This window comes from Drosophila obscura, unplaced genomic scaffold, assembly GCF_018151105.1.
Source record: "Drosophila obscura isolate BZ-5 IFL unplaced genomic scaffold, ASM1815110v1 contig_73, whole genome shotgun sequence".
NCBI lineage: Eukaryota > Metazoa > Arthropoda > Insecta > Diptera > Drosophilidae > Drosophila > Drosophila obscura.
This window is the reverse complement of record NW_024542865.1, coordinates 9,646,037-9,668,579: the sequence shown is the minus strand read 5'-3', so window position 1 is coordinate 9,668,579 and position 22,543 is coordinate 9,646,037. Positions and strand designations below refer to the sequence as shown.

General features: G+C 42.2%; 3 protein-coding genes across 4 annotated transcripts; 2 read left to right on the top strand and 1 right to left on the bottom strand.

The window, feature by feature from the left end:
- Nucleotides 1-809: 809 nt before the first annotated feature.
- On the top strand, nt 810-3,281 carry LOC111068683. Of its 2 annotated transcripts, none has more exons than XM_022358343.2 (3): nt 810-969; nt 2,371-2,541; nt 2,604-3,281. In XM_022358343.2, the coding sequence occupies exons 1-3, from the start codon at nt 912-914 to the stop codon at nt 3,074-3,076; spliced, it is 702 nt and encodes a 233-aa protein (XP_022214035.1). In that variant the 5' UTR covers nt 810-911; the 3' UTR covers nt 3,077-3,281. The 2 variants fall into 2 exon arrangements, with proteins under 2 accessions (XP_022214035.1, XP_022214036.1); XM_022358344.2 differs by having other exon boundaries at nt 811-969; nt 2,422-2,541.
- A 940-nt stretch (nt 3,282-4,221) lies between these two features.
- On the bottom strand, nt 4,222-5,510 carry LOC111068697. The gene has a single exon (XM_022358373.2). It carries the CDS (start codon nt 5,369-5,371, stop codon nt 4,466-4,468), a length of 906 nt encoding a protein of 301 aa, XP_022214065.2. The 5' UTR covers nt 5,372-5,510; the 3' UTR covers nt 4,222-4,465.
- A 2,099-nt stretch (nt 5,511-7,609) lies between these two features.
- LOC111068689 (T-box transcription factor TBX20) lies at nt 7,610-17,167 on the top strand. Its single transcript, XM_022358359.2, has 7 exons — nt 7,610-8,654; nt 10,940-11,361; nt 12,097-12,329; nt 12,418-12,574; nt 12,680-12,841; nt 14,315-14,382; nt 15,776-17,167. The coding sequence occupies exons 1-7, from the start codon at nt 8,483-8,485 to the stop codon at nt 16,716-16,718; spliced, it is 2,157 nt and encodes a 718-aa protein (XP_022214051.2). The 5' UTR covers nt 7,610-8,482; the 3' UTR covers nt 16,719-17,167.
- The last annotated feature ends 5,376 nt before the right edge of the window (nt 17,168-22,543 follow it).

The window sequence follows — 22,543 nt, the reverse complement described above, 5'->3', positions numbered from 1 at the left end:
TTACTTACAAAACAAAAATGACCACCGACATCTTTCACCTGTAATGCGTAAAATATCCCCCTGGTCGACAATGGGTTAATCGTTCTCTGTCCATGTTCGGAAATCATATTCCTCGATTTTGAAATTGATTGAAATAGCTTTAAAGCAGAGACTGACTAGTTTCTGCGTTGATTACGGTCCGAGATTTCAAACATTTTCTTCAATTGTATAATATTCGTATCCCCAATGGTAACAGAATGTTGATTCTGCTTTGATACCCTATGTTCTTTAATATCAGTTTCAGGGTTGATATTAGTATAAATCCAATAAGAAATTTGCTTGGGCAAAAATTGTTTGCTAGGATCTATACGGCCGGCAGTATTATGTTCAAGAAAAAAATGCCGATAGATACTAGAAAAGCAAACGATGGTATTTGCTGGAATTCGTTGGTATGTTGCTAGCAGCTCGAAGAAGATATAAGTCACAACTATCGCAACTATCGACCACTGTAGTGTGGAATGTATCCTGCATTTCAGCGATCTGGCAGGGCTGGCATAACGATAACCTATCGTTAATTGTGGAACGCATTTCCAGAGCGCGCAAAATTTGAAATGAGCAGCTAAAGCAAATCAATTAAAAGCGTGTGTGTGTTTGTGTGGTGTGTGTGTGTGTGTGTGTGTGTGTGTGTGTGTGTGCCAGGCCACCTCTCCCTAGCTTTTACCACTATCACTCTCGGTCACGAATCATGACGAATGTGTTATCTTATCGTCGTCGGCAACGGCAAGCTCAAAATCCCGATACAGGCCCCCGATGCCAAGCGCGCCGACGTGCTTTCCACTCAGTCCAGTTTTAGCTTTACTCCGTGTCGCTACTCGATCTCCCCACCTTCCTTTAGTTAACTCACATTTCGAGTCTGCAATCAAATATCAAACATGAAGTTCTATTTGTTGTTAATTGCGTCCGTGTGTTTTTTGACCTACATCAGCTGTGGTAAATCTTCTTGTTCACTCATTTTACTTTACTGATTTCATTGGGTATATTTTTATTTATTTTTTGTCAGTTTGAATTACAAGTGCATTATATAAGAAAGTGTGATAAGCGGCGGCGAGTCATATAAAAACACATAACAATTCGAAATCCAACAGTCCAACCAAACGGCAGGCAGCGTATCTTATCAATCGCCTCCACCGAGTCCATGGTAACTGTTCACGTTTTCACAGTGTAACTTAACCCTCTACGCTCCGTACCTGTGTGGGTGTATTGTGACTTGGTGTGTGTGTTCATTGCCGGCAACAATGAATATTTTCCAGATATATGTACATATTTTACTATATACATCTGCATATACATATGCAGATCGTATGACATTCGCAAAGTAATGAAAACAGACTGCGGATATGCCATAGGCAGTTGCCTGTGATACATCGTTTCTGTTGCTTTTCTTTCATATTGCAAAACAGATGCACTGAAAAAAATATATACTTTTCACGTATGTTCGTATGTGCTTTACTTTTTGCACCGAAGAGAACATTTTCAATCAGACTCGCATTTAAATAAAAGGCTTTGATTGTTTTTCAAGCAAAATCAAATATTTTATTTACAACAGGAGTTAACTCAGGAGTTACATTTGTCTTAAAGAACTTTCATCTGCATTATATATTTTTTTTTCTTTTTTTCTGAGCTATTCCTCTTGAGTTGATTGAAGTTTTGATGGATATATTTTCAGAATACACATCAGATGAATTGTGAAATAATTATTATTTAGATTGAGCTTATCTTATTACATTTTAAATGAAACTTTTTCTTTAAGTTTTCTTTAACTAACTTTGAGTTATTAAATTAAGACTAATGGATTTCCATTCAGCTAGAAAATGTTTCCGCATACAGTTTCCTTCTTCCTTCTTTGTTTCAATATTGTGAATTTCATGCCTTCAGCCATTCCGCTTTTTATTCCGCTGAAATCAATTTTAACCGAAAGCCAAATGTATCACTTAATTTTAACGCTGTAAAGGTTCGAAATACTCGCAGTTTCCAAATTAGATTTGATTTTTGTGTATTTACTTGGCTTATCTTGTGTGGAGACATAAATGTGTGTTAGTTGACTCATTTTCGGTCTATGTACACGCTTGGTCGATAAGAATCGATGGCTGTGAGAGAGAAAACGAGATAACACCGAGCCCCAGTGTACAGTGCGTGTCACGAGCATAAGACAAGGGCAGGTGGAAATTGCAGCAAATCGAACGAAAACCAATTGAAAGGGTCAAGTGGCAGGCACTGTAGTGGGCATTCGGGCTTCGGGCTTCGGGCTTCGGGTGTTAGTTGGGGTTTCTAGCATAGCCCCGGTGCTGGATATTTCGAAGGCTACCACAAAAATTAATCTAATCTAATCAGGTCTAGCCATGACTCAAAGCAAACGCAACGTTCCACTCGCTAAATTCGCAGATGGCTGCATCCAGTGCAACTCGAAGACCGAGATCCGCTGCGCCACCGATCCGCTGAGCCTATTCACCAAGAACTGCTCGGAGTCCACCAGCGGATCCGAGTGCTACGTGCGTGTCCTTGGTGAGTATCCTTGTGACGATTGCGAGGGGCATTGCTTATCGAATTCCAATTTTGATTTATAGATGGCATCACCATCCGCGGCTGTGCCAAAGATCTGACCAACGCCACCAAGGCCTCCTGCAACAACGAGCTGGAGTGCCAGATCTGCACCTACACGGAGGGCTGCAACCGTCAGATGTTCCCCTCATCGCGCGCCCAGTGCCTCCAGTGCTCGGGCAACTCCACCTCCTCGACCTGTGCCAGCCAGGTGTACGACCACGCCTCCATCTGTCCCATCTATAAGCTGGGCGACCTCTGCTACATTCGCAACAGCAACCGCACCGTGGACGGCTCCTTCCAGCGTGGCTGCCTCAGCACTGCCCAGGCCAACAAGCAGTGCATCAAGGATGGCAACTGCTTCACGTGCACAGGGCGTGGCTGCAACTTCCTGCAGGCCAACGACACCCTGATTCCCCTGGCCCGCGACTCCAGTGCCCAGCTGATGCTGTCGATGTCTCTGCTCCTCGTCGGCCTTCTGGCTGCCTGGATGCTGTAGGAGCCCCCACCCTCTTGTTTGGGGACATTTGTCCGTGAGAGCACTGAAAGACATATTTTTCCTGCAGCATTTTATTCTATTAGATATGAATTTTTTTTTGTAACTGTATAAAAATCACACTCCGGCTTTTGGCTGTTTGCTTTGAACCACACCACACGAAAATTGAGAGAGGAAAGAAAAATAAAGATGAAAATTTAATGGAAAAGAGGAAAATAATATTGATCAAACACTTTTGTTTGCTTTCGGTTTTATGAGGTGCCAACGGCCGGGGCACTTCAGCACTTGACACCCCCCACCGCCCTGCCCCGACCAAAATGCAGTTGACAGTTCCCTGTCCTCCGATCCCCCGGCCGCCTCTTGCCACGGCATGCCACCGAACCGGAAGCTCCACGCCAATGAGGGGGTGCATAAATGTGTCGACGCCTTCAAAATGTTTGTCAATTATTTTTCATTGCCTTTGGGTTCTTTTCTTTTTTTTTTTGGGTTCTTCCTGGCTGGAATTTCCAATTGAACCATCGATCGCAATGCGGAAATAGATCAGCCAATATATACTACATATGTATATGTATGTGGACATATGTATGTATGTACATACATATACTTTTACAAGAAGATTAAGCAGTATCCCTGGACCCATCTGAATCCATTATAGGAACCAAAGTTGGGTAACATGTTGGCTTTTTTAATTTTATAGAATCATTTTGGGCGTATATTGCAAATATGAGGAAATGAGGAGGAGATCTACCCATCCCGGCCTACAACATAATTTTTGTCTCGTGCTAGGTACATTCATAAGTTTTCATTTTGTCGCGCAGTGTAATGGATAATAGCTCTGGCTGGACTTGTACTGTTGATAAAAATCGAAGGAGCAACTGAGACAGGAAACCAAATCTATCAAAATCAATAAGGATAGCTCATTGATTTCATTTTAAAAATAAACAATTAGAACACGACCCTGCAGGACTTTATTTTTGGATGCAGGAATGCAGTAAGAAAGTATCTTTTAGATGTGCTTGGACTGGACTGAAAAAGCAATCCCTAACGAGAACGAAAAAGCGAGGACTGAATGTCTTTTTGAGTAGGATTTAAATTCGGCTACCGCGGATAAGTTGTATCTGGAAGTAAAGAGTTGTATCCTAGCCAGTTATGTAGATTATTTATATTTATTAATATTCTTCTTGAAGATGAAACTTAAAGCGGCTTGAATCCAAATTTAAACGAAAATTGAGACCTTATATTGATCAGTCAGAAAGGATGAATTTGGGTGGAAATATAACTGAAATTTAGGTAGTTTTTTTTCTTATTTTTTGAGATCCTTTCAGTGGAGGGGAGTGGAGTGGTGTCGAAGTCTCGTCGGTGCAGGTGCAGACCAGCTTTGATTGTCGGTATTTAGTGAGGACTTTCAATGATCTTCTCATTGTCTGGGTCAGAGGAGTCGTGGTCCCCATAGATCTCGTCCCACGTCTCCAGCTCGTTTGGCTGCTTTAGCTCCGGAGATTCCTTTCGCTCCTCAAGCTTGCTCCAGTCCTGAGACTCCTTCCGCTTCTCCAGCTCGCTCCAATCCTGCGACTCCTCCGGCTCCTTCTCTGGCTCCATGTCCAAGTCAGGAATCAGGCCTAAAACCGTACTGCTGATGGCAACTCCCCCCTCTGCTTGGTCGTGCATGGGCTCATCCTTGAAGGGTAGCTCGTCGAACGATTTCCTATCGGACTTTTGCCGAAAGATAGCCAATAGATCGAGCTCATCGTCTGACAGATCGGAGTAAACTTCAAGATCCTTTTCATCATACTCCAGGGACTGGAGGGACTTAGTGCTGCCTCCCGGGTGGCCCACAAGCTCAGTATCGGATGCAGCGGGAGCGATGGGGGAGGATTCCGACTCGACTTTGGCTAGGGGCAGGGGCAGGGGCAGGGGCAGGTGGTGCTCCAGGCAGCACAGTCTCGATCTAGAAATGCCGCCTGTCTTCAACATGTGATCGTAGCTCTCCGACATGTGCTCGTGAACGTTGTGACCCTCCAACTCCTTCATTTCCTCCTCCAGCTCCAGTTCGCGCAACCTCTTCTCGGTGCAGATAACCGGCTCCCAATAGAGCTCCAGCGTTGACATCTGCTTGACACCGATTTCCTCGAGCTGCACGCTGTTGCTCAGTATCTTTTTCTTGAACACCAATCGACTGAAGCCCATGGGTACGCCCAGCAAGCGACCGATGCGGATCTTCAGATCGCCAGCGGTGCCAAAGCGGCAAGACTTGTAGAGGGTCTTCTTGCCGTCACGTGTCTGAACATAGATCTGCATTTTAATTTTTTAGGACTGTTTAGTTGGCCTGGATGGCTTCAATCTACGATTATTTAATCTACGGGCTTCACTAAAAATTTTTGTACAAGTAAATGTTTGTGTTGGCTTGCTCGAAAATACTGTTGGGGAAATGTGATTTTAGACCCCTGGCTAAATGATGTACAAACTCTGAGCTTGTTGTTATAGTATTTAAGATAAACAATCCATCACCCATGCCGCTTCTTCTCTTTTCCAAGGAAAAGGCCAACAAAAAAAGGTCAAGCAACATCTGAGTCGAGAAACCATTATACGAGTACTTCGAGTACTGTAGTGCCCATCGAGGGTTAAAGCTTTTCCTATCTACGCATTTACGAGTATCAAACAATTAGTTCGAATCGCTTTTCCGTATATTCAGCAATTTGAATTCCATTTTTGGTTTATGTTTAGCCATAAATGATTAACAAATAATGTAATAACAATTTGGGCATCCAGAGAGGCGTCCAACAATTTATGAATTATTTATGGACTCCCCATTCCGATCGCACACTCATGCGCGCCACAAGGAAACATTCGAAGCGAAAACCACTTAACTCAAAATAATTGTAAACAGTGCGGCAAATGGATAATGGCCAAGTCCTGGGCGCAACTGGATGCTAAGATTTATGCGCATACACCAGAGCGGAGAGTAGAGCAGGAAGAGTGCGGCGATCCGAGTAAACAAATCGGATCAGATCAGATCAGATCAGATCAGGTGTAGGGCCCCAGGCCAGGTATGGCTGCTGCTGCTGCTGCTGCTGCTGCATTTGTGCCGTTAATTGAATGCCTGTGGCTGATGAAAAGCAGACACCGAACAACAAAAAAAGGAGAAACAAATTGTTTGCTTTGATCGGTTCGGTTCGGATCGGATCGCATCGGACAGCCGAGCTCTTCCCTACCCATCCCAGCCACCCCATGGGCCTGGAGTACCCACCCACCCGCGTCGCCCCATGTCAAACAGACGCCATTTTTCTCACTCTCACTCACTCGCTCGCAGTCTTTCTGTCTCCCTCCTGCTCTCGCTGTGCCTCTCTGGCTATTCCGTATGGCTCTTTACGGTTTATTTAGTGTCGAGGTTATGGCGCAATTTGTATTTATGGGCACCACTAGGCGGCAGCATCATGAGCACGACTGCCCGCACCAGCACCAGCACCACCATGTGGTGGCAGTCCAATTAAACGCATTTTCCGAATGACTCAGGTCAGTCCAACCCCACACCCACCCACCCAGTCAGCCCGCCCACTCGCACGCAGCCCAAGAAGCGATCGGTGGCCCCACCACAGACCAGACCCAAAGAACGCCGCTCCAACTGCCACTGCCAGAAGAACACGCCCCCCGAGAGAGCACACGCCACGGAGAGCACATAGGGAGGGGGAGAGAACGAGTACAGTAAGGCCTGTGCTGAGGGTTTACTTCAAAATGGATTAAGGAGCGATTATGATGTGGAAAACTTAAATTTCCGCAGATTTTATGGGCCGTTATAGTATCGTAGTAACTGAAATACAAATGTATTATAAATTTAAATTTAATTGAATTTAAATTTAGAATTTAAGAAACCTTTTTCGTGCCTGCCTGTCATCCAGTTATTATTGTGTCCATCTGTCAGTTCGTCCATGTAAAACACTTGAACATGACAAGGGTCAGCGGACAAGTCGATCTAGTATGTGTATCAAGTCTACCTGCATGCCTGCTCGCCCTTCTATCCATTCGTCCCAACAAAATCCCTAATTTCAGAAACAATAAGGAATACTTAGAGTTACTAAAGTTAATAAAGGAGGTTTTAAAATTAATAATAAGTGAATTTAATTTATATGCAATAGGGAGAGAAAATTGCATCAAATTGAACATCTAAAATATTTAGCCACCCATTAGAATCCGCACTGTATCCCCGCTATCCCCGCTATCCCCAGCTAATCGATGCCTCTTTCGAGCCCTATGCTCTACGCAGCGAAGCACATCAGTTCTGCCCGGTCTACAAGAGCACACGGACAGCGAAGAGCAAACAGATGTCGACGCAAAGCGATTGAGAGGCCCCCGAAAGAGGAGAACGGTTCAGCCTCAGCCTCATTGGTCGACTGATCGCCACATGGATGCTCTGTCTAAATTTGGATGCTGCTGGCGGCGATTGGCGGACCGGGAAGATGAGATATAGATCCATTGGATGGGCGAGATCTTTCAAGAGTCCGCAGTCAGTCTCCGGCAGAGCTCTCATTCGGCAGACAAGCGCCTGACGGAACGGATGTGTGTGCAACGCTGCGAACGGTTCAGTTAGTGGATCCACTTCAGATCAGTTCAATTGAGATCAGTTTGGGATCAGTTGAATGCTCGGTGCGGTGCGGTTCGGCATAGATAGATAGAAAGATAGATAAATGCCTATTATTCGCGTGTGTGCAGTCGATCGACAAAAATCACTTCACACTTGGCCGGAAGAAGGTGGCAATTGAGACAACTCAACGCCTCCGACAAAAGCCAGGCGAGATTTCTGCAAAGAACACACAAGAAACAACAACAACAAAAAATAAGGAAACAAATAAAAGAAGTTCAAGTCAATCAATCGATCGATCGACTCGAACAGTGATCGATCACGCCGACAAAATTTTCGCCAGTCAACGCCAACGGGCCATAAAACAGAAGCGGATGATTTGAAAAAAGAACAACAACAAAAACCAAGAAAACATTTGGTGGAAAATCGCCTCAAAGTGGAAAACCCAAATGAGAATATATATATATATTTTTTTTTTGATTGACAAAGCAATTTTCCAGCACTCCCCCGCCCTCGAATCGAAGTTTTTTCCAGTGTACTCCCCCCATGAGTGTGTGTATGTGTGCGTATGTGTATGTGTGTGTGTGTGTGTGTTCGTGTCTGTGCGCGGTGTTCAATAATCAAATTTGACAACTGCGCGAAAAACGTTTGAGATCAAAACAACTAACTTGCAGCAGCCACAAGCGAGCAAAACCCAAATAAATGGGCCAACAATTCTGTGAGGAATACTTTTTTTTATTGTGATACCCAAAAGTTGCCACCGATTGACGGATATACATAAGAGTATATAATATACTGTATAGGCGTATATTTTGAGATAAATACGGGCTCAAATGACTCACCTGATGGGTCCCACGGAGTGCGCCAGCGCCATGATGAGCACCTCGATGCCCTTCCTGGACAATGGCCTGGGCCCCAATCTAACGGATTACAGCTGCTATGCCAACGATTACTGGACCACGCCGTACATGACCGGCGGCCTCAGCCCCATGAAACAGATCGAAGGTGAGTGGAGTGTCGGATCAGAATATCTCTGGGGTCAATGGGGGCAAAGAAATGCCTAAGAAAATGGGATACATGGAGGGATGCACCAGGTTCATCATTGGGAGAGACATTTCATGTGGTTTTAATTCTGAAAAATCAGTGCAAGATGAGCTTCTAGGCGAGGAACCAACGCGTTCTTAATTGCTTTCACTTGTACATCAAATGTGCTTCATTTTTAGGCTTAACTTAAAGCTTACTTTTGGCATAGTCTACTTTTGCGTCGACCGAAAGGAACAACAATAGATTATTATCAAATGAAATAGTGAGAAAATCAGATTGAGAGATGTAGTTTGTCATTGAGGGAATCTATGCTTTAAAATAATCATATGAAAATAAATAGGGTGGATTTGGAGCATTGCGTCAAAAGAAATATTTGTTGTGCATGGATAAAGATATTATCTGAAAACAATTGAAATTTTTAGATATTAATCACAAGAAGATCACTCGCTGGATGTCGACATATATGAAGTTTTTTTCCTGCACTTACACAAGAAATATTTAATGTGCATAAATCATACGAACAATATGATTCCTTCATCATTGATATTTTAAACACAAAATTGTAGCTTTGAAATATTGGGTTTAAACTATAGACAAATATTCTAAGAAAGATAGAGAAACATCTTTCGATAGATACTACCATTCTGGAAATACATATTGATGTTTTAATATTGAGAAAATAGAAAAACGCTTGCACCTAGCTAAACCTTATTGGGCTTTCACTGTTTCCTCTAATGAAATTATGTTGCATGATATTTATTGTCATTTATTTCGCGATAGTACTATAAACTATTCAAAGCAGAAACACTTTTAAAATAGAGTAAGAATACTTACTCAGAGTTAATTTAAGCAAGCTGAAAAACTTATTTAATAATTGCTTAAACGCTCGAAAGCTTTTTACATCATGCAAAAAAAAGTTTGAAGTAAGTTTCGCAATTCAAAAATTAATTCTTTTGAATTTTAAGAAGTTGAAAAATGCTCATCTCAGACTTCCAAAATTTGGTGAAAACATCAGCTGAGGGTCTCCGGGTCCCCTCCAAAAGTGGAGCTCATAAGTGATTTTTTTGGTGCTCTTCTCGAGCCTCAATAGATCCGAGGCCTGGACACTCGCCTCTGAATTCCGTTTCGGATACAGTAATTACCAAAATACACGAACCATGGCAGCAGCCAGCACAGAAAGCACAGAAAGTACAGAAAGTACAGAAAGCAGAGCAATTAGCTCGGGGAATTCTCTTTGAGACTGCGAGGCCCAAGTGGCTGGCATTTTTCTCTGCCTCCGCCTCTGTTGTTGTTGTTTGATGTTTGTGTGTGACAGAAAAACGATTTGTTGTGCCAAACGTTAATTGATTTTAGAATTCATTCGTGAAGCACTACGAACAACAGCGAGAACGTGAAGCCAGCGATAAAAAAAGAGCAGAGGAAGGGAACGGATCGGAACGGAACCGAAAAAGTGTGTCTCATTAAGCGATAATTGATGGCGGGAAAAACGCCGAGCCGAACCGAACCGAATCGAACCGAACCAGAGGCACCAAAGGCATCAGAGTCGACCTGTCATGGGTCATTGGCAACGATACCAGGGAACGACCCGCGACTCGCCTTCCTTGCCACTCGCCGAATCGTTGACAATTAATTGCAAAATTTACTTGCAACAAGAAGCTGCAGGCACGGCCAGGCCCTTTCCTGTGAACGCCACTCCGCCTGGGGCCCTTGAGAGGGGCAAACTAAATTTAGAGCAGGCGTCTCAATCAGCAGCCGCTGCTCTGACGCCTTTTTATAATTGGATATGTTGTCCCATTTGTTCCGTTTTTGCCCAGCGAAAGTCGGCTCATTATATAGCCAGATCGGATGGCGGTGGGGGTGGGGTGGGGTAGGTTTATAGGGAGATATAGGAAGGCAGTATCTGCGCCGGCGTGTCATCTTCATTGCTGCGTATCCCTCTCGTTCTGTGTATGTGCTTTCCACTTTAAATCGCATAAATCAAATTAAATATGAAGCTAGCAAATCTCAGATGGTTCATGAATATATGTATATCCATACAGTTGGTTTATATATGGGGTGTGTGATTTATAGGCAAATATTTTCCGCTCATTTGTCAAAGAACAGAACGCAAAGTGGGTTTCAGTCGGACTACGCTTCGACACAGCAGACGCTAAATCTCAGGAGATATGTATATCCAGGTCAACAATTAGTTTGAGTATATCCAGAGATCTTCAAAATGCTTAAAACCCAAATCACGACTCTTACAGCCTGCATTCAGACGGCGGGCAAGGATCGCAGCTCCTACAAGCCACTGGAACAGATTGATGCCAAATTGGCCGACATCGAGACGCACAGCACGGGCAGCAGTGGCGCGGCGGCAGGATCCAGCAGCAGCAGCAGCAACAGCAACAGTAGCAGCAGCTCCCTCAGCAACCCCAATGCCGGCTGCCAGGAGCAGACTTCGCTGCTCCACTCAGACTATGCCAGCGGCAACAGTGAAGCCACCAGCGGAGCAACATTGCTGTCCGCCACAGGCGACAACACAGCAGCGGGTGCAGGTGCATCTTCCGGCGCGGGAACAGCAGCCAAGAAATACAACAAAAACCAACACAAAAAAGACAACAACAATTTGGAAAATAGTTCTGTAAAAGCCAGCAACAATCACAGCATCAACGGCAATGCCAAAGGGGTAAGGAGTAAAAATTGATATTTGTTTAAATTAAAATCGATCGCAAATGCACTAAATTTAACCATCATCAAATATTCATATTATTAGGAGTTAAATTTGATATTTAAAAGAACGATTTAAAGCAAAGATTTTGTCGAGTAAAAATTCATATTTTTTTAAATTAAGATCGATCTGAAATTCACCAAAAATTAATCATCATCAAATGTTAATATTCTTGGGAGTTAAATTTAAATTTATTTGGAAAGATTTTCTCAAGTTATTGACTTCTATATTTCTAGATACATATACTATATATATGTACATATGTACATATATTCTGATACTGTATGTCAGAATGATTCAAGTTCCACAAATTACAAATTGGTTTTAAATTTCACTTTCTTAATATTTGTATCGAATTAATATTTACCAAAAACATCCCCACATCCCAACAACACTCAGAATATTTTTAATATTTTTTAATTTTTAATTTTAAAATACTTTATTTAATTTTCACATCTTCAATGTTCCTTAAATGTACATGCATGCATATATATATATAAATGTATACATACATGAGTACATCAATTTACATCAGATAAATTGAATATTAATTGACCCAGTAAATCAATCAAATATAATCCAAATTGTTCCTAATAATTAACATAAATCGATTCATCTAAGCGTCATTGCATGATCTACCTGAATCCTTTCTAATAACTTTCGTAATATTATTTAAATTTAAACCTCAAATAGGAATCAGAGCCAGTGCATCCATCGCTGGCCCAGGCCATCGTTGTGCTGGAGACCAAGGCGCTGTGGGATCAGTTTCATGCCCAGGGCACCGAGATGATCATCACGAAGACAGGCCGTCGCATGTTTCCCACGTTTCAGGTGCGGATTGGGGGCCTCGATCCCCATGCCACCTACATCTGCATGATGGACTTTGTGCCCATGGATGACAAGCGCTATCGCTATGCCTTCCACAAGTGAGTTTCCATCAGAGATGGCGATGGATCTACATACATATCAGAGGTGATGAAGTGATCTCATGTGTGTGTTTTTCGTCCCTGACAGCTCCTGTTGGGTGGTGGCCGGCAAAGCGGATCCTATTTCACCGCCTCGCATCCATGTACATCCCGACTCGCCCGCGGCCGGATCCAATTGGATGAAACAGATCGTGTCCTTCGACAAGCTGAAGCTGACCAACAACCAGCTGGACGAGAACGGGCATGTGAGTGACTGCTGCCCTACAGAAGTTTTCCCCCAGTGTGCTAATGTCCCCTGGAAATGGTTCTCCCTCTCTCTCTCTCTCTCTGCCTCCTCTTTCGCTCGCCAGATCATACTGAACTCGATGCATCGCTATCAGCCGCGCTTCCATCTGGTCTACTTGCCCCCAAAGAATGCCTCCCTGGATGAGAACGAGCACTCGAGCCACTTTCGCACGTTCATCTTTCCGGAGACGAGCTTTACGGCCGTGACTGCCTACCAGAATCAGAGGGTGAGTGCGGAGCATGTATACCCCTTTACCCAATATTAAATAGGTAATCCCCTTGGATGTACAAAAGTTTTCCCCTCTTGGCCTTACTACTTAGCCCCGCGTCACGTCACCTCCCCCACTCTGCCATGCCATAGCATACCAAATAAGAGGCCGCAACCATTTTGTGCCGTTTCGGCCTCATTGTTTATGATATTCCCATAATTTATAGCGAGCGCAGGGGCCAAAGCTCTGCGCCCCGAGAAGGGGAGCGGGAGGAGCTCTACACACAACAACAGCAGAAATATATTTGAATTTACATATCTGAAAGATTATAGGAAAAAATATGCCTATCCAGGAGATAGAATCAACGACTGCAAATATACACTCATCCATCAGATACGGGAACACAATAATGTTTTATATACATTTTTAATTTAATTTGAGACATTTAGCTTTGCCTATGCATGAGAATTTATTTGAAATGCTCAGTGTTTCGTGTGGAAATACGTGGGAAAACCACTGTTTAACAGTCAACTATTTCGTTTAAGTAAATCAACTAATATTATAAAATCATCTAAATCAACCGTTATGGACATTCAAACGAGATGACAATTTAATTTTATATTTAATTAATATATCTCATAAAGATATCTGTTTTTATTTTTATTTTTATTTAACGTTATAGAACAGATTTTTTTGGCAAACTTCTTAGGATGAAATTAATTAATATTTACGTCAAAGGAGTGCAGAAAATTTACATAACTATGTAATATACATATACATTTGAATAGAAGAAATGAATGAGTGAAGTTTATTCAAAAAATGCAAACGAAAGTGCGAAAATCGATCAAAATGCAATCGAGAAAATTGAGAGAAATTTAAATGGCGTTTAAATTTAAATTCAAAATGGGAAGGCAAGTACAGAGGAGACTTCCCGAACAAATATTAGCACAATCAAAGTGTCAGAAGGTAAACTTTTGAGGGGAGAGAACTCTGAGTGATATCTTATCGCCGGGTCGCGAGTTTCACGACAAACTAGGGGGACTCGTGGCATCTGCTTGGCTCCTCCATACCTCATCATATTTGTCTCGGGTATAATTCATAATTCTAGCAAGTGGGGGGACAGGGCTGTGGGGTAACATCGGGTAATAGCTGGCCGAGAGAACATTTGCTATAAATATATCTAGACATTCTTGAAAAGTATTTAAATTATTTATGCGCTCAATGTGGGCGTTAACACTTTTCCACCTCCTCATCTGCTCCTGCTCCTGCTCGGCGGCCGCTTCAAAATTTATTGCAAATCATTTTCTGTGTATTCCGCTCGTATTTCCCAATGCGAATTCCACTTGTAAACATTTTTCTCTAATTTGTTGGGAATCTAATTTATTTGTTTTCGTTGTATTTTCTGTTCCTCCAGCCTCCAGCATTCCGACCATACTTTTCCAAACATCCAAGCACACAATATAAATACCATAAATTCTTTCCGTATTGCAGGTGACACAGCTGAAGATTTCCAGCAATCCCTTCGCCAAAGGTTTTCGAGATGATGGCACCAACGATGTGTAAGTATCATTATTTATATATCTAATATCTGCAAAAGTTATGCCCCACTTGGAATATTTGTACTGGATCCAAAAAGGGCTTTCACAAACATTTAATTAAAATAATATTTAAAAGCAATCACAATTGAATTATCCAACGGGCATCCAACGGTTTGTTAGACACTCAAAAAAGAAACCAGTTAGATTTCTATTGAACTTTGTTAATACCAGTCCTAAAGCGAGACAATTTGTTGGGAAATTGACCCACTTCTGTGGGTTGCAGTTGCTGCCCCCAGTCCAATCCCATGCCAGTCCCAAGTGGAACTAGACATTCCGTCGACGGCGGGCAAAGACATTCCCGGAATTGCCGAAGCGTCGCAGCAAACAAAATATCTAAAATAAAAAAAGGGAAACAATAACTCAAAAACAAAAGAACTTCAAAATGTAGAACAGAACAGCAGCAGCCAGTGATGTCTCGGGGATGATGATGGGGATGCTGATGATGATGATGATGCCCGATGCCCGATGCTGATGCGACCGACTGACAGATGGGACGGCGGCATAAACAATTTCTTTCTGTTTTCCGAGGGCTTTTCATATTTGTCGAGAACGGGGAACTAGGAAGCCCAATCTTGGGCGCAACATATTCTAAACAAATCAGGGGTCTACAATTTCTATTGTTTATGCCCTGATGTTTATCAAAAAAATTCTCAGCATTTCTCAAAATATGTGCTCCAAATTTTTGGTTCACATAATTGTTGTATGGGGATTCGGATTCTGTTTCAACTCAAACGCTTATCAAAAAGTGTTTATCAGAACTTTATTTAAATTATCGTTCAGATCTTAGCAGATGTTGATCAGAATATAATCTTGATAAATCCAAAATTTGAAACACATTTTTGGTTTAAGAACCAAGTATCAGCAATATTTTATTTGTATGCGATCTAGCTCAATTCTTTCTGATGGCGAAGGACCGACTCGTAGGACCAACGAATGTAGGTATAAAACTTGTTGTATTACTCCGAAGATTAACACGCAAAGAGTGAAAAGTCCGGTGTTAATACATATGTATGTACATATATGTATAATCATTATAAAAGTTCACTGTACATTTATTTTCCTTCTGTTAACATTGGGGGTGTGGTGTGGGACCGCTCTCCCAACGCTCTCAGAGAGTCGTACCAGTTAACGGGTACAGCACATGGTAACAGCCGCAGTAACATGTTAGCATGTTAAAGCCCTGCTTTGAACATCTCTGAATGTTCCAATGTTTTAATGCGAAGGGTGAATTTTAGACAAATATAAAGAAACTTTTGGCAAAACTATTTTGGGGCAAATCTTTTAAAGCTTTTAGGCTACATGGTACATAGTTTTAATTAATGATTTTCGTAAATTTCTGTTACAATCTTTGCAGAACCAGCGGCAGCACTATGAGCCATGAGAGTCAGGCTCGCATGAAGCAACAGCAGCAGCAGCAACAACAGCAGCACCAACAACAGCAGCAGCAGCAGCAGCAGCAACTGCAACAACAGCAGCAATTGAGTGGCAAGGAAAGAACGAACAGCAACAATTTCAGCCTGAGTTGCACAGAGCTGAGCGTGGATCCTCAACAGCAGCAGCAGCAGCAACAGCAGCAACAACAGAGTGGCATGCAACTGCCAGCCACGCCCTCGAGCAGCTCCGCTTCAGGAAACTCCCCGGATCTGTTGTCCTTTCAAATGGAGCAGCTGCAGCAGCAACAGCACCAGCAGCAGCAACATCACCTGCAGCAGCAGCAGCAACACCAGCAGCAGCAACAGCAGCAACATGCCACGTTGCATCATCAGAGCCACAATCAATATGGCAGCTATCACCATGCCTACCAGACCCATCCACTGACGCCGCACTCCACCAGCTCAGCCTCGCCGCCAGCAGTAATCCCCGCCAGCAGCACAGCGGTGGCCACTGGAGTAGCACCAGCAGCAGGCGGAGCAACTGTGGCAGGAGCAACAGGAACAGAAGCTGGACCTGGAGCTGGAGCTGGTGCTGGGGCCACTCCCCAGGTGATGGCTGCGGCGGCTAATATTTACTCCAGCATCGGTCAGCCCTATGCCCAGGATCAGAGCAACTTTGGGGCAATCTATCATCATAATGCGGCCGCTGCTGCCGCCGCCCACTATCACCATGGCCACGCCCACAATCACGCCCATGGGCATGGCCATGGACCTTATGCCAGTGCGTACGACAAGCTGAAGGTGTCGCGCCATGCGGCAGCCGCCGCCTACGGGATGACGGCCAGCTACCAGACCTTCTACGGATCGGCGGCCCATCATCAGATGATGCGACCCAATAGCTATATAGATCTGGTGCCCCGCTAGATCCCCACATTGGACAGATCGCAGATCGAAAAAAGTATTAGCAGCAGTTGAGAAATAAAACCAAATAAATGCAAAAAGTATTACAAGTATTTCTTTAATTATCTAAAATTATTGAATGATTTTTTTTTTGCCTAGTTCTTAAATAAAACCAAAAAATATAAAAATATTTGTGTGCCATTGTGTAAGAGAAACCCCGAAAAAAGCAGAACAAAAAAAATGCATAATTATAGTTTGTAAAATGTAATTTTATGATACGATTAATGTTTTAAATGTAACCTATTTTTTTTTTTTTTGCCTAACATTTGAATTGTAGAATCTTGTAGAGTTCTCAATTCTCGCTCTGACTATTCTTATGGCATTCTATTCTATGTATGTACATACAAGAAAAACGTATCTCCTCCCTCTAAATATAAAACTGAAACAGTTTCAGCAGCAACAAAAATCATAAATTAACAAAAACAAAAAACAACAAAAAAACAAGAAACGAGATTTTAATTTTCTTCAATTTCAAAATGGCCGGCGGGGGCCTGTAGTGTAGGCGATCGGTAATTGGGAAATGCGGCGAGGAAAACACACGATTTTTCCATTTACCATTTTGTTTATGCCTTCTCATTGCTCTGTCCGCCCCTCTCTATCTTTCTTTGGTACGCTGTTTATATGTCTGGCCATCTCTTTCTAAACAAAAAGTGCCGTTGCCTTAATTGAGAAAAACCAACGAAAGAGCATCGCTCGATCAAGGGATGGGAGGAGGAGAATGCTGCGAGGTGGAGGTGGGGAGAAGATACTGTTGGATACTGGTGGATACTGGTGGGAGAAGGAGATCTAAAAGGTGGATGCAGAGAGAGGGATAGAAAGAGATACGTTAATGAAGAGGATTGAAAGAAGAAGAAAGAGACTGAGATTGGTGGAGAATGGTGGTGGAGAAAGTGGAGGGGGAGAACAGAAGAGATAGTAGGAGAAGTGGAAAGGATTATGGAGTGGCAATAGAAGGAGAAGATTGAGTTGGAGAAGAAATCGGGGTATCAGAAGAAATAATGAGAATAAAGAGAGTCGGAGAAAGTAAAAACAGACAAAAGAAGTCAAAGAGAATTTGGAGACTGGGGAAAGGGAAGAAAGAGACAGAGAGCGCCGCCCCAAGTGAGAGACAGAAAAAATGGAGTAAAGAAAAATGGAAAGGGAGCAAAGAGGGCGATTGGGAGGAAGTTGACTTAAAAGCGAAAACGAAGCAGAACAAAGTGGAAGAGAAAGAGGTTTTGGCGTGAGAGTGGTAGTGGTAGGGGGAAATACCCTAAGAGTGGGGAAACGACTTTCTGATAAAGATGTGGAGAATGCTATCGAGAAGGTAGAAAAACAATTGCGGAAGTGAAGATCAGAATGGGGCAGGAGGTAGTGGAAAATTAAAGAAAAGAGGCTGAAGAAGAGGTGGAAATACAGTGGAGATGGGGTGGAGATGCGTCTAAAGACAGAGAAAGAAATAAGAGAAAGCGAGCGAATGGGAGAGTGCGAGAGAAGAACAGCCCATAAACCGTATCTGCAGCGTCTCGATTTTCCATTTTCTATTTTCCCTCCTCCCCCACCACCCATTGTTATCGTTGCTGGGTCCGTCGACCCTTCGAAATGCGTTTACCCATCCTGATAAGTTTCCTTCTTGGCTGGCCCGCTGATTGACGAGGCGGATCTTTGGGGCAAACAAAAATTATACTCGTACTACAAATCGCCAGCGTTCGGGGTCGATTTATATTCCACTGAAACCGAATCGGACAGCAAGTGAAGTCCCCCCACATTGGGGATTGGGGATGCACACCTATTTATACATATCTATAAAGATATTTGTGCAGGCATGTTTGTGGAATCAACGACCCACAGCTTATAGCGTTTGCTCAAACGACCTGATTTTTTAAAAATTGGTTTCCAGCTGCATAAAGGCATTAAGGCTGCACTATTCGCGCCAAAATCAAATCAAAGTGTGCTTTGGTGGTATAAGTCGAGACATCCGATCCGGGGGTCTTATGCTCAATCCCTTAATTTGCTTACCGTTTTCTCTTTTTCAGTTATTTTTTGTTTTTCTTTTAGTTGGAATCCCAATTCTGGAATCCCTCCTATTCTGTGTGGCACGCGCCAAAATCATTTCACACGCCTCTTGACTCTGTCATTCCCTTTGAGTGCTTGCGACGATCAGAAACGATATTTCCTGGGCGTTCTGTGAGAAATTCAACTAAATTAATAACACACGCAATTTTCATTGCCAAAACAATACCTTTTACATTTATTAACAAACTTGAGATTGAGCACACCGCTTATGCGCATTCTATTAAGTGAAATTTGTTTTTGTGAGTGCGTTTATTTTCAGTCCGTTGATAAAACAGAAAGGATTCGGAAGTTTGATTGCGGGGAAATCAAATATCTGTTATTTTTGTCCGATTTTCCTACAGTGTATCTAATTGTTCTGCTGCGCAGACGGTGCAGAGTCTGCTCCGCATCTTATTTTTAACTGCAGGGATATTAGGAATTTATCATGCATATAAATTTAAATGCATATAAAAACTGCAAATAAACAACATAAATCCAATGTTAATTTGCTAAACATTTATGGCTCACTGATCCAACCTAAAGTGGTGGAAATGATTGGAGACGGTTTTTTATTACTTAGAGCCATTTCTTATTCATTTTGTCAGACCCAAGAAAGGGGCCAAGAAAGAGCCCAAGACATCCGAATATATGTAGAAGAATATTCTGTGCGTAATTGACAGAGATTTAATCCAACGACCCATGATAGAAAAGGCAATAAATCTGAAAGTTCCGGAAGCACTTGAGAAAGTTATTCCAGTTCCATCGAGGTTTTAACAATGATGGAGCTGTTTAAAAATTTGGCGAGGAGCAAAATCCAGTAAAAAGACTTCGATTTTGAACAAGCTCCAATTTTTTAGATGTTCATTTTAATATTTATTGTCTGGACGTTGATATGATCAAGTGGCCCATGCGATTCCAAGCCGAAGACTGTTACGCGCGGAATCCAGGCAGAAACGCAGCCCCTCCCCCCGCCCAACCGACCGAGGGGCGCTGCCGCATGACGCGCGACGCGTGTTACCGAACCGATCGCGAGCATGCAGTAAAGATAGGTGTTAGACTAAAAGTGAGAGGAGAACGAACGAGTTTGAGCCTTCTTTTGAAAATCAAGTGTGTATTCTAATACCATTACAAATAACAAAAATAGTACGAAAAAAGGTGGTGGTGCAGGTATTTATATCCTTTTACTTTTCACATCTTCTTTCAAAAATATCAGCGAGCGAAGCCGTCGAGAGCTGCTAGTATTTACATATGTAGATAGAAACTGTAGAAACTACATACATATTTGATGAAAAATTGCTTGGCATTTTCATTACTTCCTACCGATGAATGACACTTCGAAGTATTTATGTACATGTAATGTTATTTCATTTCCCTTTCTATCATTGCAAAGTTTTTCTCGAATGATTTGAATAGTGTGGAAGCTCGTATACAGTATTATAAATTGTTGGCTTTTTTTCTGGTTTCTCAGATTTATTCTTTGCTCCCTTTATATTATCCAATAAACACGGCTAATTTTGTTCTGCTTCATTATTCGTTAGCTAATTTAAAATAGTGATATTAAAGCCAGATTTCACATGGAACATGAAATATTTCTAGCCTTATGGGGTAAAAAACAACCTGAAACGCTAAAAAATGGCTAAGCCAAATTAAAAACTATCATTTGAGATTATTTGTATTAAAAATTAATTTCTTTAGATATACGCCTGTTGATCCTAAGCAAGAAATTACATATACAACATATGTGCTTACATATAGCAAGTATAGGTATGTACATACATACATATGTAGATGTATATATGTACGTGGATGTACATCGGAGGAGCAATCGGATGGTACGATCAGTGAGGCATGCGACACATGGTCTCGTTATCATTAGTAACGTCGCCTTGGGTGACGTTTAACCTGCACCTCCTCCCCAACCACCACCTTTACCGACACAAAACAAGACGCGAGGAGACGTCACTTCAATCTCAATTTCACACGCTCCGAAAATCAGAAATCAGAAGTGAAATGAATTTCTCAAAAACTGTGTGACAAGCCATCAAAAGTCCGACAATCATTATTCACAGGAGAATTTCGACACGCCAGAGAGAGACAGAGAGATCGGTGCAGGGAGATTGATTATTTGGCATATTGAACTTTGACCAAAGATCCATACACATGCACACACACACACACACACACACCTAACCGGGAGGAAACTGAACCGACAAAACAGAAGAATATGGTCTAAAAATGTTGCTCAGAGGAAATTCTTTCTGCTCTCTGGTCGCTGGCAGCATCAAAGATCTTTGTGGATGTCTAAAATTTAATAACGCTATATCTTCTGGTACATATCTTCCCCCATCCCGCCTACGCCTCCCTCTGGCTGTGGTCCCCTCCTAAATAATAACAAATTGGCATGCAATTCGCCTTAGAGCAGCGACCAAGTAGAACATAAATTTCTCAACACTTGCATAAAATTTCTACAAAAACAACGATCAAGAACAAACAGATGTGTCGCCGACTGATTGAAGGGTGTGCTGCGGCAAGGGGATGTTGTTTGCATGGTGCAAGTTGGCAGGGGCTGGGGCTGGGGCTGGGGATGGGGCTCGGGGATGGGGCTCGGGGAGGGCAGTGGAAGAGTATGGAATAGCCAGAGGTAACGAGGAGCATTTAGTCGAGGAGGCAATGTATATTTTTTTGGGAATTGCAGGCAGAAGAGAAGTCGGAGCGAAATTTGTTAATAATATTCGTTTACATATGGACACGCACTCGTACTCCTAAAGTAGAATTCTTATTGCAATACGTGCTTAAAGTTCAAGCATGCGATAACGGCAGACAGTTACTGAGTTGTTCAATCAAGTTTAATTTAATATGAAGCTAATTTCACCAGCCCTACTTGTATATAAATAAATAAATAAATAATTAAAACCCGTTCAGCAAAGGAGCCCTGACCCTTTAGGAGGACTTTCATACACTTTCTGTTACGTGAAACAGTTTAAGTTAAAGTTCTTTAAGGTTTTTTTTCTTAATAAATTTTATCTTTGAATATGCGGAAATAATTTTGCTAAATTTTATTAGCATTTAAAATACATTCACTTGCCATGCAATTAATTGCAAAAAATTCATTCCCAAAACACTTCAAAGAATATATCTCTAAGGTGTTTGCCAGCTCCTTCAATCGCTGTTGCTCACGTTTTCGGGGGCTTTTTAAGATAATTTTGATGCCTCTTAGAATCTACATATTTTCTATTCGCTCTCTTTTCTGCTCTCTATTATTACTAATATAATTATTTTATTTACATACTTAATATATATATACATATTTATGGATAGATGGATCTATTTTCCGATAACAGAACCCTTTTTCCGTTTTTTTTTGTAGATCTGATTGAATAAAAATAATATTTATCAAATGCTCCCGTAATGAAGCAATTGCCTATTGGCCAATCCATCCCTGCCCGTAATAGCTATAAAGGTAAAACAGTCCAGAATATAGGGATTTATTCTAGGAATGGTATTGGCAATTTTTTTAAATGTTTTGCTGATTAAAAAATAAATCTCTCCAAGGCATTCCATTCCCAAAACGAGCGTAGCTTCAGCTGTACATACATACATACATAAGGGGAGGGGGAAACGGATATTACTAACCCAACTGACTAACCCCAAAACGAATAACTTCACTAGGCTGTGAAGTGATTCAGGGTTGAATATTGCCCAAACTGAATTGAGGGAAATGAATGTGTCAGGTGCTTTGACTGACTAATACCAGA

Coding starts and splice junctions, on each gene's coding strand:
- LOC111068683 (XM_022358343.2), top strand. CDS start 912: ATGAAGTTCTATTTGTTGTTAATTGCGTCCGTGTGTTTTTTGACCTAC. Junction 970..2,370: donor TTTGACCTACATCAGCTGTG/GTAAATCTTCTT, acceptor TAATCTAATCAG/GTCTAGCCATGACTCAAAGC. Junction 2,542..2,603: donor GTGCTACGTGCGTGTCCTTG/GTGAGTATCCTT, acceptor TTTGATTTATAG/ATGGCATCACCATCCGCGGC.
- LOC111068697 (XM_022358373.2), bottom strand. CDS start 5,371: ATGCAGATCTATGTTCAGACACGTGACGGCAAGAAGACCCTCTACAAG.
- LOC111068689 (XM_022358359.2), top strand. CDS start 8,483: ATGACTCACCTGATGGGTCCCACGGAGTGCGCCAGCGCCATGATGAGC. Junction 8,655..10,939: donor CCCCATGAAACAGATCGAAG/GTGAGTGGAGTG, acceptor CGACTCTTACAG/CCTGCATTCAGACGGCGGGC. Junction 14,383..15,775: donor GATGATGGCACCAACGATGT/GTAAGTATCATT, acceptor CAATCTTTGCAG/AACCAGCGGCAGCACTATGA.